We start from the raw sequence: 19,821 nt of genomic DNA, 5'->3' as shown, positions 1-19,821 counted from the left end.
TAGCGTTCAACTCTAAGCCCAGAAAGAGCACTCCAGGCACACAGTAGGGCTCCAGATGATCGCCCCTGGGCCAGACAGCTCAGACGGCCCCTCAGGTCACTCTTCCAAATCCGGTCCTCACCCCTGGGCGGCACAGCGTCCCACCAAGCACTGGAACCGGTGCTATCCTTTACGAGGCCTGGTTTCTACTAGGCCCCAGCCAGGTGCCTTATCAAGGCCAGTCTGACTCCCGTGAGGCGCACACAGCCATGGGTTTGCTGTGGTGGCAGGCTGCGTCCATGGAAACACCTGGCCCCAGAGCCTCTCCTGGGTGTCTTGCTCCCCATGTCCCCAGAGGGAAAAGTGGGATGGGGGAAGATTACTCCACTGGGGCTCACCCTATTCCCTTTTCTGCAAGGCAACACCAGAAGAGCAGTCTTTGGGGGACCCAGACCCCACTGATTGGCCAACCCCTGTTCCTCTTTAACTTGTCTCCTATAAACACAACTGCGGCCAGCACGCAGTTTTTAGACAAAAAGCACTTTATTTAACCAAAAAAAAAAAAGGGGGGGGTGGGGGGAGAGTTAGGAAAGCACAATGCGCCTGCAGAAAACTATTTTTTCTTATAATTCTTTTTCTTAAAAAAAAAAAAAAAGGAAGGTAGGAAAGAAAAAACACAACACAAAGCTTGTAATTTCCAATCACCATTATCAGGCTTTTACAACATCTATAAAGAACAAACAAACATCTGCTTCAAAACTCTACAGGAGGCAGGGGAGAGAGGAGGGAAAGAAAGAAAACGAGAAAGAGGAAGAGAGAGAGAGAGAAAGAGAGAGAGACGGCACCCAGCAGACACGGGGAGGTTTTGTTATCATTTATTTGTGAAGTTAAAAACGAGCGATAAAAAGTAAAAACTGCCATACAATTTTTTGTTTTTGTTCTCAATTTGTTTTCAGTTTCAATGTCCTCTTGAACAGCTGAAACCCAAGACCAGTCCCGGGAGTGGGGGGCGGGAGGGGCTGCAGGGAGCCGAGAGAGGCAGGGGGGAGGAGGAGGAGCAGATCAAGGGGCTTGACTGGGGGGGGGGAGGGGGGCCTGCAATAGCAACACCTGGTCCAAGGAATGTTCCAACTCTAACTAAAAAAAAGAAATAGCAAGAGTGACTTTTTTTCCTTTTTAAAAGTTTATTTTAAAAACATGAAGAGGGCCAGGGGTGGTAGGAAGAAAATGAATTGCCTTCCCCTGAAAGAGGCAGTTTCAGGAAAAGATAGAGATTTTTATATATATATATATATAATTTTATAGGTTTTGTTTGCTTTTTGTGTTTTTTATATTTAAAAATTTTTTTTTTTTTGGCAGAGATTTAATTCTATCTTCTATGGCTGGCTCAACATGAAGGATCCCAATTTTGAAAGAAAAAAGCACGAGACACACAGAATGAACGAGAGAGTGAGAGCCCGGCATTGCCCAGGCTGTGACCTCCAAGCCACTCACAGCAAGGGCTCCCCAGCACCCCCCACAGCAGCCATCGCTCTCTCGCCAAACACATGAGGGAAAAAAAAAAAGAACCCCAAAAAAAAAAGCCCCCAAACAGAACAAAATGGAAAAAAAAATAATAAAAGATTTTCACAGATGAGGAAGTTCACATTCATTCGATTCATTGAGCCTGCGGAGAGGGAAGAGATAGGAATTGGTCACTACAGGGAGGGGGGAGGGGCGGGAGACTGGGGGGGACGGTGGCAAGGAGGGGGCCAGGAAGCCCCTCTCCCGCGCCTGTGGCGAGCTCGGGCTGGAACGATGTGTTTGTAAGTGTCTAGTCTGTGCTCTGGGGCCCTCGGCTGAAGTCAGACTGGCTCCTTGATGGAGGAGGGAGCAAGAGGGACGTGAAGACCAGGAGGAGAGAAGCGGGGTCCGCAGAGGCAGAGCGGGGAGAGAGGGAGAAGCACGCTCAGGGTCTGGGAGGGAGGAGGGGTGCCCTCTGTCTTCGGGAAGGCAGGTGCTCCGGCGCATCACAACATGACAATCTCAGAGATCACGGTGTCCCCACAACACCCCTGTGAGGTAGGTTGGAAGGTGGCGGCGATCGTCATGCCCACTTCACAGACAAAACCAGGACACAGAGGCAGGCGCGAGAGCGGAGGCGGCGGCGGAGCCCAGGCAGGGCGGGAGGGGCCCTGCGGCCGGTCCCCGTGGCAAGCTCCCCGAGTCCCACCAGAGCCAGGGCTGACCCACGCTGGGGCCGCCTGCAACACACAGTCACTTGGACACGGGGAAAAGATTGTGGGGTTAAAAATAAAAGAATGCAAAGAACAAAACCCAAAAAAGTAATGCAGAGAGGGAAAAACACATCCGTTTTCTTCCCAAGTGGCCAGATTTTGAATGAGTGAGTTAGCAGCCAGGATGGCGACCAAGGTCTGTGCTGCTGGCCTGCCCCCCACCCCCAGGACTACCCACCAGTTCAACAGTTCCACCTTGTATTTGCTTCGCGCTCTCCCCCAGCATCGAGACAGCGTGACACAGGAACAAGCGGGCCGGCGCAGGGAGGCCTCTTCGTTTAACCTCTGGACCCAGCGCACACTTCCCCAGCTCGTGGGGACTCCCGGAGACCTCTGGCCACACGGCCCCCGCTGCAGGCATCAAGGACACACCCCGCAGGGGAAGGGATTTCCGGCGCTACCCACTAAGGCAGGATGGACGGTGGCCGGGGGTTGGAAGGAAAAAGGAGGAGGAGGAGGGTGGCAATTCCCACTTGCCTGCTGCTGTCCCTGCTGTGTGGGTGGAGGCTGGGGGCCGCCAGGACCTGGAGTCTGTCCGTAGTAAGCGGCCTGCTGTCTGTAATATTCGGCCCAGGCGGCACTGTAGTCTGGCTGGGAGCCTGGGGGTGCTCCCGGACCCCCTCCGGTGGCCACTTGAGCTGCACGGAAGCGGAGTCACGGTGAGCGAGTGTGACCGGGGGCCCGAGGGCCTGGCCCTGCCCCTGCCCCGCAACCCCAGCGGCTCACCCTGCTTCTTGTAGTACTCCTCCCAGGCCTTCGTGTAGTCCTGCTGTGGGGGCGCTCCGGGCTGCTGGGGCTGCTGGCCTGCAGGAGGAAGGCCTCGAGAGGTCAGAGGATGGCACAGGGACGCGGCTGCCTCTCACCAGCCTCCAACCTACTTGAGCCCCTGCGGCGGCCCACACACTCACCGATCTTTTTGTAATACTCTTCCCAGGCCTTAGTGTAGTCTGACTGGCCGGCGGGTGGGGGCTGTGGGGGCTCGCCCTGGGCAGGGGGGGCCGCGGGGGCCGGTGCAGGGCCGGGCACGGGGCCTGGGGGCTGCTGGTAGTAGTGTGAGTAGTAGGCGGCCCAGGCGGCGTTGGGGTCTGCAGCGGCTGCAGCTTTATCTGTAGGAGAGCAGTGCGCTGAAGAGCAGCGCTGGAAGCCAGCCCCGCCCTCCCCACCTGGGCCCCCAAGCCCTGTCCTGCCCTTCACCTGGGCAGCCTTACTTACTTGGGTCATGAGGAGCAGGTGGTTGCCACTGGGGGTAGGTATTGCCCCAGCCCTGGGGTGGGTACTGGTGAGGAGGGGGGCCCCCCGCACTGCGGGACAAGAAAGACAGGGCAAGTGAGCTGGGACTACTCCTCCACGGGGGCAGGGATGGCTGGGAGGAAGGGGGCCTAGGCCTAGCCCACTGCTTATACTCAGTCACAGGCCCTCGGCCCAGGAAAAGGTGAGATGAACAATGCCAAAGAACACAAACTCCGTTGGCTTAAAGATGTGCAAGTCGCCCAAATTCAGTATACACGGGCTTGCCTATTAGGTGGGAGACCAGGGTCAACATCTGTGACATCTTTTAAAAATAGCACCGATCACACAGGAGTAGGAGTCTGGGCTGGATCGTGCCTTGAACCGCTGTGATCAGCACTTCTTGGTGTTGAATGAAAATGGGGTCCGCTGCTCTTCTTGGCAGCACAGCAACCCCCATGTCCCAAATCCCAGGAAGCTGAGATGAATGAATACTCACTGCGGGGGAGCCCCAGGTGGCCCCTGATTGAAAGGCCCGGGGTTGAAGGGCCCCATGGGGCCTGCAGGGCCTGGTCCCCCGGGGCCTGGTCCAACTGGGCAGAGGGGACCCTGGAGGAAGGAGAAGCAAAGTCACTTGGGTGGGGGGAAGGAGACAGGAGAAGTGTCCAGCCTCCAAGAACCCCTCCCTGAGCCCACCTCAATCTTTTCCTCAATGAGCTGCTTGGCGTGGTCTATCTGCTGGGGTGAGCCCCGGATGATGAACAACTTGAAGTTGGGGTCCCCATTGGGCGGCAGCTGCCGGGAGATCTCCACAAAGGCGCCTGTCTGCTGGTTTATGGCTTTCACGTTCTCACCACCTGTGGGGAACGACAGATAGTGAAGAGAAGGCAGGAGGAGGGGGAGCTGAGGAACAGAATGCAGGCAGGCCTACTCACCTCGGCCGATGACCAGCCCACATTTATGAGTAGGGATGGAGAAGGTCATCTCACCGCCAGGAGGGCCCCAGTTGCCTTGGCCCCTTCCTCGCCCCCGGCCCCCCGGGGGCATGCCAGGACCCCCTGGTGGGCCCGGGGGACCACTCTGCAAGACAGGAAGGAGGTAGAGCGTGACCGCAGAAAGCTAGCCTGGCCCCTGGACTTCTCCGGGAGGGCTGGGCCAGTTCCCTCCGCCCTCACCAGCCACCAGCAGCAGAGCCTGGAGCCACCTACCCTGAGGCTCTGGAGGAGATCATTGATGATCCGCGCTGCATGCTCACACCGATCTGGGGGCCCCATTATGTGAGCTATCTTCTCAGGACCTGTCCCATCATCTGAAGCCAGCATCCAGAACAGAGACATGGATTTTAAAGAAAAGCACAACACCAAACCCCCATAACACCGCCTCTGCGAGGTAGACACCATGCCAAGCCAGGTGTCAGAAATATCTCAGGCTCAAAGTACCGCTCATCACACCCCATGTATTGAGGAGCGGCGGGGGGGAGGGGGAAGAATGCGGGTGGGCCAGGTTTCCAGAGGAAAAAACCGACCAACTAGGGCAGGGTGGCAGCTGAGGCTTCTTCCTGCACGTGGCACCCCCAGAACAGATGCATTTCATGAAACTAAGAACGACAATAAACCTCAGAATGGGCCTGCCACTTGGGAGACTCTCACTGAGGCTTGGGAATAGCCCAGAGTTGGGACAGAGGAATCTGATCCAGTCCAGGCTGCCCTGTCAGGATGGGCCATTCGGTGGGGGAGAGGAAAGGGATAGATTTGATGACAGGAAGACAGCAAGTCTGCCCTTCGTGAACTCTCTCACATGGCTCTCCCATAAAGGAGGGAGACAAGGGCACGTTCTGCCAGCTAGGAGTAATAAGGCACCACAAAGAGGCTCAACGGGCTCCCTGGTGCCAGGCTCTCTGCAGTGGAACCTCAGAGTGATCCTGAGAACAGAACTGGTAGACACGGCCACCACCCACCCAGCTAATCTTTTCAGCCAGGCCCCTGACCTTGCTTAAACTGTATCCGCACACCAGCGTCATTCTGGATCTTCTTGATCATTTCTCCGCTCCGGCCAATGACCACCCCGACAGAATGCCTAGGCACTGGCACCTGAGGAGACAGGAATGTGGAAGGGTCAACTGAATCTTGTCCCCACAGCTCTGGTGCCCTCCACCCACCAGAGGATGAGTCACACCCACCCCATGGCCCTCCACTACTACAGGAAGCCTGCACTCACATCGATGCCCCCGCCAATCCGGGATCCATACTCGTTCCGGTCCCCAAAGCCACCCTGGTCACGCTCCCGGAGGATGTCCATCACCATCTCACAGGCTTGCTGCAAACGCACATGCATGGTGTGCACAGGGCAAGCCCCCAACACTGTTCCCCCAGCCTCCCACGACCCAAGGGCTCATGGACCTAAGCTGGGCCCACTGCAGAGCCCTGCTGAGCTCTTGACCTGCCATCCCGAGGAGGGATGGCCAGCAACCCCCATTCTCCAGATAACAAAACGAAAGATCAGAGTTCAGGCCTCTTGCTCATGTCCAGTGCTGGGAGGGAGAACTCAGTATGAGAGTGGGAGTCCTGGGCTGACTTCAAGCGAATGCTCTTGAAAACCTCTCCCCTTTCGCTCAGATCTCCAGCCCTATCTATTGCTCACTTCTCCAGACGGCCCGTCACCCCCAGGGTTCTCACCTGCACTTTGTAAGGATCCCCAATGATGCGGAGAGGTTTGTCCACGTTCGTATTCTGGGAGCCATCTTGAATTAAAATCATCTTCACTCCAGCTCGCTCCTTTACAACCAATGCGGGAGAGTCAGTACCAGGCTTTCAAAGGACTTTCTGGGGCTAGTGCACGTGGGGGGCAGGTGTAATCACAAAGGGTAAGAGGCTCTGACAAAGCAGTCGGTGGGGTGTGCACACGCAGATGCAGGAAGGAGACTTTCCTGGGACAGGAGGAGCTTCTGTCCTCCATCCCACCCCTCACCTGCAGCTGCTTAATTGTCTCCCCGCCTTTGCCGATGACCAGGCCAGCCTTCCCCGCGGGGATCATGATCTCCTGCACAGTGCCATTCTGGCCTCCATTGGCATTGTCGTGGAACTGTCCTGGGGGCCCCCCACGACCCCGAGAGACAATGTCATCCAGCATCATCTTTGCTTTCCTGGGAAGGGGAAGAGCGGGGTTCAGACACTTGAACAAGTACTGGTCTGACAGCCCCATCCAGCTCAAAGGGAAGGTGACTCCAACACGTGTGTCTGACAGATGATGAAGAGGGTCCGTCCCCAGGGCTGGGGCTATTCAGGTGGTTTTCCCAGATCTTCGAAGTCCAGGCAATCAAAGCATCAGTACAGCCCCCTGGAGAGGGCAAGGGTCGAGGGACATGGTGGAGTCGCCCCCAACTTTCCAAAGGATGGAGAGAGCTTCTGCTTGCTCCCCTCATCACAATGACAGGCCCCGCCAGGGACTTACTGGACAGATTCTGGGGCTCCTGTCAAGGACACGCTGCGCTCGGGGAGGCCACCGCTGTCTGCAGAGGAGAGAGAGGGTCAGTGCCTCCCGGGTCCACGGACACTGGAGAAAGGCTTTCCAGGGAGATGGTGAAACTTGCACAATGAACAACGGCTACTGCCTGTACCACCATTAACGGCCTGACAAATCGCTCCCTCATTAGACTCCTGGGAGGCTGCTCTACGTAAGACCAAGGCTGGGAAGCCTGGAGTCCAGTCAGGAGGGAGAACATTTAGGGAAAAATGTGAGGCGGAAGGTGAGGTCCCAAAGCGGGGGGGCCACTCCTGCCACCACCGATGATCAGTTTACAATCCCCACTGGGTTAGAGCCAGCCTTCACAAACCCCTGCCCAGCAGGCACGCGCAGCTGAGCAGCCAGACTGGGGTGCAAACCCGGGCTGGGTTTCAAAGCCATTCCTTCGAATGCATCCCCCTGCCTCACACATTCCCACTGGTTTCCTGTTGGGTGTTTACTTCAGATGGTGACTTAACAGTTTAGAGCAAAACTTCCTATATTCAATCTTCGATCTCCCACCTCGGCCGTCCCCCCACAACTGTGAAGCCAAAGAAAATGAAAGTTGCCGCTATGCTGCTGGATGCCGTGCTGTCCTGGTTGAGACTCTGCCCTGAGCCTGGCACTTAGAGGTCACTCAGTGACCACCAACCTGTCTCACTTCTGCCCGTCAGGGAACTGTTAAAAAAAAAAAAAAAAGTACAAGGAGCCCAGCCCAGCGCCCATTCTGACACAAATCTGGCTCTCGTACCTGGCGAGATCTGGACTTTGCAGCCTGAATCCTGCTGGATTTTGTTAATCTGTTCACCACCTCTGCCAATGACTACGTGGAGAAAAGGGGAAAAAAGCAGAGATGATGAGGGTACTCCAGCACTGAAAAGACCGTGTGGCAGGGGTTCCTGGTCCTCCTGAGAGCTCCACCTGCCTCCCCGCCCAGAGAGGTCAGGTGAGCGCACAGTACAGGAGGCCCTCTCACACCAAAAGCTCCTGGGCCAGCAGGTGCTCCCAGAACACAGTCCCTGAGAGACAGGGAAAACGGGCATCCCACAGCGACCCACACTCACTTAGTCCCACCATGCCGTCTGGGACCCTGTACTCTTCTGTCATTGAAGTCCTGCAAAGAGAGACGATAAGAGTCGGTCTCAAGTGAGACAGAATAGACAGAGGGTCTCCAGGAGAAAAGGCCCCTCAAAGCCACAGCCCCTAACCTGTGGGGCCCTTGGTGCTACTGGTTTCTGCCCATGCTTCCCACCACATTGGGACCAAGACCCCACAGGCCTAAGCAGAGTCTGACAAGAGCACAGAGCTCCTTCTCCCCACAGCAAGCCACTCGACCGCTCAAGGCCTCAGTTTCCCCATGCAAGCCACAAGAGGCTTGGTCGGGGTCAGCGTGGCCCCACAGACTCTGGGAAAAAGCAAACGCTTGGACGCTTTTACACAATTCTGACAATCATTTCAGGTCTCTTGACTTAAAAAAAAAAAGGTTTCTATCTCTTCCATGTCCTCTCCCTAGCAAACCAATTTTACTGCATTTCTTAGAAGCGAAAAAAGAAACAACATGGTCCTTCACAAAGGATTCTACAACAGATCCACTGAGGTCATTGGGGGCTGGGGAGGCAGCAAAAGGCAGGAGAGAACCCCAGGCCCCACCAGTTCTCGGGGATCAAGCATTTGCGGAAGGCGGACAAGGACGCCGCGGCCGGCCCCCAGCCCTTCTGGGAAGACGGCTGTCTCCCGAGGAGTGTCCCACGGCGCAGGCAGCGACAGGGCGCAAAGACCGCCCCTCCCTGGGCCCCACACACAGGCGCAAAGGCAGCTCTTCTGCCTCCTGGGCTTCTCTGTGGCCAAGCAAGCAGCGGGGACAAAGTCCGAAACGGTGCAGCCCCCAGACACAGCTCTCCCCCAGGTCAGCAAGAAAGGCCAGAGACAGCTGACAGACAAGGAAACAAGTGTCCTCCAAATCACAACTTACCTGGGGGGAGGATGGATGGGTCCAAGTTGAGAACTGATGGCTGCAGAGAGAAAATTCAAAGCAAAGATTGGCCTGGCTCCTCTTTGGGACCCTGAACACTGCTGGCCCCCAGGTAGCCCTGCCAGCCCGAGGAGCAGCTGGCACCTATCACAGTGCTCCCGAGCCTTCCTGAGCACTTGAGTGTGATGAACCCGCCTCACATCGGACTGTCTGCCTCAATCTCCAGGGGGCTCTGGGATCCCTAAAGCTCATGGACCCCAGATGATAAGCACCTAGAGCCTCCCTAAAGGACAGGTGCCATCTGCTTAGAGCTTCCAGCTCCCAAATCCTAAAAACCTCTTAAGACCCTGAAGCTGCCCTCTGCCTGCACCCCGCAACGGACTTACAGTCTCCCTGGGAAGCCAGTTTCTTGCTCTCCGGTTGGTCTGTGAAAGAGAGAGGATGTCAGATGCTGCACCCACCCACCCACAGCTGCCTCAAATCTGATGCTGATGCCACACGGCCTGGTAAACAATCCCCCCTCCCGCACCCCCCATATCAGAGCCAAGACAGGAGAGTAACAGGGACTAACCCTGGAGTGGGACCAGACTTCCATCAGTCCCACCACTAGCACTTAAGAGTAAAAAAGTTCTTTATAACAGGAACAATGATGGCGGAACTCGAGTCCAGGGTCAGGAAGGGCCCAGGTGTAAGTCTGGTTTTGACTGATCCCCACACTGATCATTTTGGCTACTGTGGGTAGTACTGCATGCCCTGGGGCCAGCCAAACTGCACTTATGTGGGGCCTCAACAAAACCGCGAGCATTTCCCAAGCCTACCAGAAGGGGAGGAACAATCTTGAGAACTTACAACTTGGACCTAGTCACAATCAATCTGCTCCTCTCAGCCACCTGATACCCCAGGATGGCAGCCCGAACAAAAAGAATGAACAAAGCTGGGATTGCTGAGGTTTTAAAAGACCAAATGGCTTCCCCCTGACTCTGAACCATGTTCAAACAAAGGCACCTCACTCTACCCCCAGGCCTTCTTCCCAGCAGGTAGTTATAGTTACCTCCGTCTTCTAACTGCCTCTTTTGGCCCCCAAAACCAAAATCGGGAGTGCTGTTGTTCACTGTTGTAGCAGCGTCGCCTCCAATTTTGGCTGCGATCTACAAACACAATCGTAAGCACAGAAGGTTACCACCACAACCAACCTTCCCTGGTGCTCAGACCAACTTCTCAGAACGTACCCGAGGGCCTCAGCGTTCAACAGTCATCCAGGAATTTCAAACCCCCTTTCTAGTTGGGATTTGCGCCTATGTTGTTTGCAACTGGACCACAATCCACACTGATTTGCTCTCAGGAGGGTCCTCAGGTTGCCTCCACGAGGGAGGCAGGAAGTGTGATTTGTAGCCTGGCTCTTCTGGGATGGTGAGGAGCACAACTTTCCTTTATCTCCCTCCCCCTCAAAATCTGCGTTCGTTGAACAAATTTTAGGGAAGTTTTTGCTTAAAGGCATCCGAAATCTTCATTCCACCAAAAGAAAAGACCCTTTTTGAAAACACAGGTTACATGTCAGACACGTGAGGAGCAATTTCAAGTAACCCCGATCCCACAAGTTTAAGACCAGAGTCTGTGGGATTATTACAAGCTTTCCAGAGACACACAAACCATGAATTAAGGACCTATCTTTCCACCTCTCCCAATTTTTTTTCTTTTAACACTGTGAGCGAAAGCTCTTGGGCCGAGGCCTTTTCCCACCCCAGCAAAGAGCATCAACTCGGCTAGTTACAACTGCTTCTCCAACAAGGCAGGTTGGTGGGCAACCAGATCAAGTGCACGTTAGAACCCTACCCTGCTCCATAGGTGAGAAAGCCACAGACCACACTGGGCGGGAACAGGGCGTTCACCTAACGGGACCTCCCACTCTGCCCTGGAGGCACTGGAGCAACTCAAGGAAAGCACTCAATCGCAAAAGCACTCAGTCGGCCCCCAGACAGTCGGCTTCCTGAGAGGGCGGCAAAGTTCTCCCATTCTACAGGCCTCCTGCTCTCCAGGACGTGGGGAGGCCACAAAAGGCGCTGAGGAGGTCAGTCACGACAGCATGTGACACCTCCATGGTATCATCATGCCTCAAAACACAGTGGCGGGACCCTCCCCTCTTTCCCAAAGAGAGACCACCTTTCAAGCCACCGGAAGCATCAAAAAGAGCCAGACCCTGTGCCCACCCTCCCCATTTCGCCTAAGTGCTCGGCCACTCTGGTAGCAAGGGTTCCCCCTTTGCAGGCTCAAGAAAAAAGGCTGTTTTCCTCCCAAAGTCCCTTCTTCCCGGCGGGCGGGCAAAAAATGCGACTGGGCTGGGGGCAAACAGAGCTCTCTGCCCTGATGGGGAGGTAAGGGAAAAGCAAGACCCTCCCCACCGGGAAGAGGGACACTTTGCTTCCTAGAGAGGGAATCATGCCATCGGGTGTCCTAAGGGGGGTTCCCCAAAGTGAGTCCCAGCCCTCCGGGACCCCTGAACATCCAGGGCCCGTTCCTGGCGACCCCCCGGCCACCCCTTCACCCTGCAGGGGGGTCACCCGCTGGGGGCCCACTGGAGACACCCTGGGCGGCCCAGGCCCCCGCCTACCGCCCCACGTGACCCCGCGGCGGCCTCGGGCCGCCCCCCCGCGACCCCGCGCGCGCGCGCGTGACCCCGCCCCCTCCCCCGCCCGCGCGCGCCCCTCGGGCCCGCGGCCTCCTCACCTGGCGGGCCCGCTGCACGGCGTCGGCGAAAGCGTCCTTGCGGATCCCCGGGCCTCCCCCGCCGGGCGGCTGGGAGGGACCCCCGGCCGACCCCCCGCCCGGGCCGCCGCCGGGGCCGCCGCCGCCCCGGTCCCCCGCACCCGGCGGGCCCGGCGGAGGGCCTCCCCCGGCGCCCCCGGCTCCCCCGGCTCCTCCGCCGCCGCCAGCGGGCGGCGGCGGCCCGGGCGGGGGTCCTCCCGTGCTGTAGTCCGACATGGCGCGGCGGGGCCGGGCCTGGCGCGGAGGCTGAAGCTGAGGAGGCGGCGGCGGCGGCGGCGGCTCAACGCGGGAACAAGGCCTCGCTCCACACGGCCGCGGAGCACTCTGGGAACCCAGCGGCTGGGAAGACGACGAGGGGGGAGAGGGACGCCTCCTCCCGCCGCCGGCGTGACGGACGGCGCAGCCAGGCCAATCGGAGGCGGCCGCCGCTCCTGGGACACCAATCGCGGCCTCTGGAGGCAAGCGACCAATCGGAGTGCCGCGAGAGGCAGTGGGCGGGAGGCGCCGCGTGACCGACAGCTCTCGGAGGCAGTGGGCTTCGGGCTGCCGGTGCTGGGCGGGCAAATCGAGGCGACCCGAGAGGGCAGGAGGCCCAATGAAGCGGGAGTTCCAGAACTACGGGGCGACTTCAGAACTGGATTGACGACTCCGGAGAGTCAAGTGGACAGGAAGGAGGGGCCTGCCGAAAGGCCCCTTTGAACAGGCTGGGCGGGCGCCAGGTGAGATAATCGTGTACGCAAGCCAATGAGGACACGCAGAAGGCGGGTCTTGCGCAGATTGGCAGCCAACTTAATCCAATTCCTGACGAATTCTGGGTGACGCGCTTAGGTTTGACTGGATTGCTTTCCCTGTTAACCAGAATCCTCTTCTAGCCTTGATTTCTAAGCCAATGGCTGGGCGGCGGGGGCGGGTGCAAGGTGACGGACACCGCTCTGGACAAATGGCAGGGAAGGAAGTAAAGGGGCCCAGTTTTGGTGGGAGCCAGTGGAAGCGTAGCTGCATTGGGGCGGAGCCGGCCTCCAGACGACGAGAGGGGATTAGCCGTAGCGAGAGTGAATGGCAGTCGACGTGGGCAGTGCCGACCGGCTGAGGGGAATTCAGGCCTGACGTCTAGGTTAGCGCCCCAGGAGCCTGGCTGGGCAGGCCGAACACGTGGCCTGCTCGAGGCCTTGGAGATCGGGTGCTTCCGGGGGTGGGGTGGGCCAAGAGCAGGAGGGAACCCAGGGATCCCCGGTATCCCCCTCGCTTCTCCACCCAGGATTCTAGAGCCCCCACTTCTCTTCCAGGACTCATGCAACCAGTTCCCCTCCAGAATTCAAGGGTCTAGGGCCATTGGTTCTCTCCTAGGACCCTAATTCCACACCCCACACCCTCTTCACGTAAGGTCTGGGGACCTGAGCTCCAAGCTCCAATCCTAGGCCCTCAGTTCTCTCCTGAACCCAGGCGTTATGGAGGTTTACAATTCCTACTCAGGACCAAGGGGCCCAAGATATCCAGGCCTCTTTCCGAGACCCAGGGATCCCAGGCGCCCAGCTTCCACTCTTGGGACACAGATATCCGAAGCGCCCAGCTCCCTATTAGACATAGGGTGTTCCAGGTCCCCAGCTCACCCCCTGAAACCACGGATTCCTAGTCTAGCCCCAGAGATTCCAGATACCCAGCTCCCCTCCTGGACGCAGGTATCCCAGACACATCCAGCAGAAACTCTTTATTTCAGGTTGTCTCCACGTCCACCATTTCACCCTGAAGCCAGGACAAGCCACAACGGGCCAAACGGGAGTCCAAACTAGTCCCTGGCTGCACCCTCGGGAAGGATCCCCAGGGATCTTCTGACCCAGGCCCCCAGACTGCTTCTCCTGACAGAAACTGCCCCCCTGGGCCTGAGCCTGGAGGGCTCTTTGGGCCAGGGGACCCTGGATCCTCCTGTCCATTCTGCCCAGGGTGGGTCGACTGGCCACTGCCTATACACCCAGGGTTTTCTTCATGGCTTCATACACCACGTAGCTGATGCCACCTGCTGGCAACACCTTCAGTAAGGTGGGAGTCATGCCTCTGTACAGCCCCAGCCAACCCTGCTGGGCCAGGATCCACTGGAAGACTCCGCGCATGGTGGGGTTTGAGCCCTCCACAGTGTCTGTGGGAACAGGGGCAAGCTCAGGGCTTCTGCCAGAGATGATCGGGCCACCCCGGGGCGGGGGCGGGCTGGAATGTTGGGGGTCCGGTGAAGCCAGGGGCTGGGGTCTGGGGGCCAGCGTTGGGAAGGAGTTTGGAAGACTTAGAGGAAATTGGTCAGTTTGGGGAGAGAGATCAACTCAGGCAGGAGTTTTCAGGATTTGTTTTCAGGAACATCTTAGAAAACATTCACGCTTATTTGGGAGGAAACTTCTAAGATCTGCCAGAGATTTGGGAAGTGTGCTAAGGGATGGTTTGGGGATATTTTCAAGATTAGGGTAGCGGACCAAGGACTTGTTTGGATGTTTGTGGATTGGTTTAGGGGCTGAGAGTCCATTTGGGGAGTATGCAGGGTAATGGAGGAAGTGGTTATGACATTGGGATGTCTAAGGGTCAGGTTTAGCGAATTTAGGAATTTTAGGAATATGGGCTGGCTCAGATTTGGAGAAGTTGGGAGAGCATTTGGGGAATCTATGTCTTGAAAAATGGTGTGGGGGCCTGAGTTGCATTTGGGGGGTGTTTGTGGGGGTCAGTTGGGAGATGTTAATTTCAGTGGTTTGTAGGGTTAATTTGGGGTTGGGGTCAGATTTAGGGGTGAGTCTTGGTAGGTTTAGAGGTCAGTTTGGGAGTCACTTTTGGAGGATGAGAAAGTTCAGTCAAGGCTAAGGGGAGGGGCATGCACGGTGGCCACTGGGGCTAGTCTGACCTTGGGCCTGCATCCTGGTGCGCACCAATGTCAGCGGGTAACTGGCCATCTGGCCGCAGGTCGTGGACAGCGTCACAGATGACAAACTGACCAGGCCACTGGGATCCTCCATGTCCCTGCCTGACTTCAACCAGAAGCACCTGAGCATCTGCAAGAGAAGGGGGTCAGGAGGCAGTTTACTACGGGCCTGTGTTCACACCAGCCCTGGCACCCCTCTGTGGGACCCACACCTCATAGACGGCCAGGTCCGTGCAGGCGTAGGGGATGATGCCGAGCATGTTGGGCAGGTAGCCGCGGTACAGGGCGCGGGTGCCCTCCTGCTCCAGGATCTGCCACGCACAGTCCAGCAGCCCCTTGTACTGGCCTGTCCGGCGCAGGGTCAGCCGTGTCTTCAGCACCTGGGGAGGGCAAGGAGGGAGGTGGCTCATCTGATCGAATGCTCTCATCAACCCTCATCGACTAGCCCCCAGTGGCCACCCTGCATGCCCCTTTCTTGACCCTCAGCGGCGGCTGGCATTTCCGTCCTACAGCTGAGGAGGTGGAAGCTCAGGAGTGCAGAGAGCTGAGTTTCCAACCCAGAGCCATGCGATTCCTTGGCCTATGTGTGCTTTCAACCCAGGGTTCAGAAGCCCAAGTGCTGACAGAGGCCAAGAGGATAAGGGAAGTGGCGTGGACTGAGCGGAGTTACAGCTTACACCCAGCGGCAGCCAAACATCATGCCACGGGGGTGCAGACACCACGGGGTGGCCAGGTTTGCCAATTTTCCAAGAGAAGCCAGACATAGTCATTTGTACAAAATACCCCAATATCAAAATATTGGCAGCTCTACAATTGCCCAAAAAACCGAACACCCAGTGTGGTAGGCAGAATTCTAAGGTGGTCCCCAAGTTTCCCACCCCTGATATGTATGCTCCATATGATGCCCACCTCCCCTCCCACCCTGACCTTGACAGTGTGCTAGGCCTGGGACTATGATTGGGTATCACTCCCCTCATCAAGTTACATGACATGAAGTTACATTTCATGGAAGTGAAGGGATTTTGCAGATGTATCGGGGCCTTAAGCAATTAGTTTTAAGTGAAGCAAGACCAATTGTCCTGGGTGGGCCTGACCGAATCAGGTGAGCCCTTTAATAAAAGAGTCTGTTGCCAGAGACGGAAGAAATCAGAGCGATTGGGAGTATCCAGGACACTCTTCAGTTGGTCTTAAACAAGCTGACTGTTGTGGAGAGGACTACATGGCAGGGACAGTGGGTGGCCTCTAGGAGCTGAGGACCTCAGTCCTATAACTATAAACTGAATCCTGCCAACAACCAAGGAACTTGACAGAGGACCCAGGCCTCTGGTGGGTTCACTGTAGCCCAGCCAACACCTTGATTTTGGCCTGATGAAGCCCTGAGCAGAGGACCTGACTAGCCAGTGCCCAGGCGTGACCCACAGACAAACAAAAGATAATAAATCTGTATCCTTTTAAGCTACTGAGTCTGTGGCAATTTGTTACGCAGCAATAGAACACAAATACACTTAAGAGGAAATTTAACTAGTTAAGGGCAAGAATTATATGAGAAAAATTTAAAAGACCATTAAAGTACATAAAAGGAGACTTGAACAAATAGAAATGATCTTGGATACCAGAGCCGGCCTCATAGATGGCAGGAATCTCTAAGCTTATTTATAAATTGAATACCATCCCAGTAAAAAATACCAATAGGTGACTTTGTTTTCTGAACTTACTAGAGGTAAGTTACTTCTAGAGTTCATATGGGAAACCACGGTGGGAGTAACCTGGAAACCGATAAAGAAAAGCAGGGATGGGGGATGAGAAAGAGTAAGGTCAAGCCTCGAAAATTAAAGACAGAAGATAAAACTATAGGGATGCCCAGCTGGCCCAGTCGGAAGAGCATGTGACTCTTGATCTCGGGGTTGTGAGTTCTAGCCCCACGTTGGGTGTAGCGATCACTTAAATTAATAAAATTAAAAAAAAAAAAGGTAAAACTAGACAATGAAATGATTAGGGATTCAGGGGAGAAGCCAGAAGGGGTGAGTAGGTGGAGCAGAGAAGGTTTTTAGGGCAGTGAAACTACTCTGTGACACCCTAATGGGGGGTAGGTGTCTGTATACATCTGTACAAACCGCAGAATGGACTACACCAAGAGTGAACCCGAAGGCAACTATGGGCTTTAATAATAATGTATCGATATTGGCTCATCAGTTGCAACAAACGTCCCCCCCCCCCCGCCCGCCCCACGCAGGATGTTAATAGTAGTAACTGTGTATGTGGGGAGAGGTGTGTATGGGAACTCTACTTCCTGCTTAATTTTTCTGTAAAACTGCTGTACAAAATAAAATCTAATTGTTACCCCCCCCTCCCCTCCAAAAGAGGAAAAAAAAAAGACATTACTGCCTGGACAGACATAGCAGAGGAAGAAGGGAAAGGCCAAAGATACACTCAAATATGCACAGGAATTTAGTAAATTACACAGGTGGCATCTTGGATCTTTGAAGGGAAAAGGATAGGACCCAACCAGTAAATAGTTGTTGAGATGACTGGGGAGCCATCTGGAACACAAGTTGGACACGCACCTCACATGAAGGAGAAGACGAGGAGGAGGAGGAAAGGGGAAGACGAGGAGGAAGCGGTAACAGCTGGTAGCTAATTTTCACATTGTTTCATCTTCCACAGGGCAGATGTTCTCTTACCTCCATGGGGTTGATAAGCGTCTGGGAGGTGGCCACAGCTAGGGAGCCAGCAAGGAGACGTTCCTGAAAGGGTGGGGATCCATGCACTCCGCAGAAGTAATTCTTACACTGGGGCAGGAGAGAGGAACAGGAGAGAACTGCTGACCTTCTTCCTAGCTGAAACCCACCCTGGGTCTGGGGCCAGAGGGTGAAAGTGTGTCTTGGGTAAGGATCTGGGCTTGAGAGGGCGTGTAGGAGAGGTTTGGGTTGAAGGGCAGGACTGTGCAAAGTGGGCCTCTCCCTCTCCCCCGCCCACCTGTTCAAAGACGGAGAACTTGATGGCGTACTCGGGGGCAATCTTGAGGACGTTAATACCATTGCCCCGCCACAGGGAGCAGAAGCCCCCCTCCTGGACCATGCTCCGGAGCCCCCCCAGCAGGTTCGTGAAGTTAGTCTTGGAGGAGTAGACCTGGGGACAGGGAGGCCACTGGCCCTGTGAGGAGCCTCCCACCTGATCGCCTCCATCCCAGCCTGGAGCTCAACCCCATCCTGTCCCCAGCCACCCAACCCCATTCCTCCTCCCGCTCCCTTCCCAGCTGGCCTCACAGTGCTCATCTCCTTCCTCACCTTCAGACACAGACCCACGTGCTCATCTCCTTCCTCACCTTCCTCTCCTTACCTGTTCTAGTTTGCCTTCAAAGCCATCCAAAGACCCCATCCTCAATACCCTTATCCCCAACCCACCCTGTCCCTGGTACGGTTCTCTCGGCTCCTCCCACTCAAGTTCATGCTCCATCCCCATTGGCTCCAGCACCATCCCCAACTTCAACCCCCACCCTTACCTCCATTCAGCCTCCTCCTGACTCCAACCCGCGTCCCAGCCCCACCCTCGCACCTGTTTCCAATTGCACACTCACCCCCATCCTGAACCCCATCAGCTCTGCCTCCATCCAGCCCCACCCCAGAGGCTCCAGAGCTGTGCTCCCCGCGCACCTGCATATACACCTTGGCTCGGTCCAGAGGGGCCGTGCCAGTGCGGGACACCGCCCCAGCCATGGCTCCTGAGAGCAGAAACTTCCACAGGGCCCCCTCGTTATCCACTTCTAGGACATCGACGGGGACCATCAGCTGCTCTCCTGTGTCCAGCACCTGCGGGGCAGACCCAGCTCCCACCCGTACTCAGCCAGGCTGGAGCTCCTTCCCCGCATCTCCAGGAAGCCCCTCCTGGTGAAAGGCCCACCCTGGTCCCCACTGCTTGAAGGCGGAAATCCAGGTCTGCTTGGAGGGGAGTGGGTCATGCAGAGGGGGCAGGCAGCACGGCCTTCTACCCCAGCCTTCAGGCCGGAGGTGCCGGTAGGCCTGCCGTGCTCAAGCTCACCTGCTGTGATGGGAGATGTTCCAGGACATTTTCATGCACGTGCCCAAACACATACCCATACACATGTGTACAGCCCGGGTTCCGGGAGGGGGGCGGGGGCAGGGTCGGAGGTGGTGGGGTTTTGGCGAGTGAGGCTTTGACCCTCTTAAACAGGGTCTGGACGCTCGAGCAAGGCTTCTGAGCTTCCTCGGGCTGGGCTCCCATGGCAGCTGGAGGGTCAGGGCACCTAGGTTCAAATCCCTGGTGACAGGTTTGCCCATCCAGCAGCCATGGGGGGGGGCCAGCTTGTAAATTTGGGCACCAGGGCATGATGAGGTCACAGAGGCCCTTGTGACCTCACTGGATATGGTGGGCAGAGAGTGTCCCCCACAAAATGTCCATATCCAAATCCCTCTAAACCTGTGAACTCTCCATGTTACGTGGCAAAGGGGAAAGTGAATTTGCCAGAGGCTTTAAGGGCACTAACCAGCTGACGGGGAGATGGAGAGATTATTCTGGACGAATTGCGTGGGCCCAGTCTAACCTCATGAGTTCTCAAACAGTGAAGAGGGAAGCAGAACAGTCGGTGTTGAAAGGGTTCAATGTGAGAAAGACTCATCCGACCGTTGCTGGCTTTGCAGATGGAGGAGGGAGCCACGAGCCGTGGAGTGCAGGCAGACCCTCGGAGCTGGAAAAGGCCAGGAAGCAGATTCTCCCCTGGAGCCTCCAGGAGGAGCTTGATTTTAGCCCAGTGAGATCCGTATCAGACTTCTGACCTCTAGAATAATACATTTGTGTTGTTTGAAGTCGCCATGTTTGTGGTTGTTATAGGAGCCACAGGCAACGAATGCACTGTGTGTCGCTGTCGTGGCAATGGGAGATAGATGTGAGGGAGAGTGGGAAGGTTCTGGAGCTCTGGGAGGGAGAGACATAGTTGGTCCCCAAGGTGAGACAGGCATAGATCTGGAGGCAGCCTGAGTTTGAATCCCATCTAGGACAACTCCTGCTGTGTGGCCTTGGGGGACTCGCTTTACCTCTCTGAGCTTCAGTTTCCCCAGGTGTAAATTGGAAGTAATAATAAACTACCACGTTGTGTCAAGAGGCTGCAATGAGTCTTCATTGAGAGCGCGTCCATCCTCCATGTGGTTTGGTTCAAAAATCTTGATGTCATCCATGATTCTTTTTCTCTC

General features: G+C 56.2%; 2 protein-coding genes across 8 annotated transcripts; both read right to left on the bottom strand.

Annotated features, from left to right (window-relative positions):
• Positions 1–838: 838 nt before the first annotated feature.
• KHSRP (KH-type splicing regulatory protein) lies at positions 839–12,072 on the bottom strand. 4 transcript variants are annotated; one of them, XM_045863194.3, is made up of 20 exons: positions 11,680–12,072; positions 10,007–10,103; positions 9,342–9,380; positions 8,956–8,995; positions 8,048–8,097; positions 7,735–7,806; positions 6,933–6,990; positions 6,450–6,624; positions 6,158–6,256; positions 5,700–5,798; positions 5,470–5,572; positions 4,691–4,791; positions 4,418–4,562; positions 4,179–4,339; positions 3,982–4,091; positions 3,468–3,556; positions 3,164–3,361; positions 2,982–3,059; positions 2,733–2,893; positions 839–1,645 (listed from the first exon to the last, which is right to left on the bottom strand). In XM_045863194.3, the coding sequence occupies exons 1-20, from the start codon at positions 11,932–11,934 to the stop codon at positions 1,637–1,639; spliced, it is 2,139 nt and encodes a 712-aa protein (XP_045719150.1). In that variant the 5' UTR covers positions 11,935–12,072; the 3' UTR covers positions 839–1,636. The 4 variants fall into 4 exon arrangements, with proteins under 4 accessions (XP_045719150.1, XP_064428461.1, XP_045719148.1 ...); XM_064572391.1 differs by having other exon boundaries at positions 839–2,893; positions 11,680–11,776; positions 11,919–11,950; XM_045863192.3 differs by having other exon boundaries at positions 839–2,893.
• Positions 12,073–13,679: 1,607 nt separating this feature from the next.
• On the bottom strand, positions 13,680–19,821 carry SLC25A41 (solute carrier family 25 member 41). Of its 4 annotated transcripts, none has more exons than XM_054504996.2 (7): positions 19,119–19,821; positions 18,268–18,423; positions 17,591–17,743; positions 17,296–17,403; positions 14,827–14,994; positions 14,597–14,744; positions 13,680–13,852 (listed from the first exon to the last, which is right to left on the bottom strand). In XM_054504996.2, the coding sequence occupies exons 1-7, from the start codon at positions 19,248–19,250 to the stop codon at positions 13,680–13,682; spliced, it is 1,038 nt and encodes a 345-aa protein (XP_054360971.1). In that variant the 5' UTR covers positions 19,251–19,821. The 4 variants fall into 4 exon arrangements, with proteins under 4 accessions (XP_054360971.1, XP_045719153.1, XP_045719154.1 ...); XM_045863197.3 differs by having other exon boundaries at positions 19,176–19,821; XM_045863198.3 differs by having other exon boundaries at positions 18,653–19,721.

The sequence above is a fragment of the Mirounga angustirostris genome, unplaced genomic scaffold (assembly GCF_029215605.1).
Source record: "Mirounga angustirostris isolate CCGP_5_RB_7025 unplaced genomic scaffold, mMirAng1.0.hap1 SCAF_1, whole genome shotgun sequence".
Lineage (NCBI taxonomy): Eukaryota > Metazoa > Chordata > Mammalia > Carnivora > Phocidae > Mirounga > Mirounga angustirostris.
Note: the sequence above shows the minus strand (reverse complement) of the source record. Positions and strands in the feature narration are given on the sequence as shown.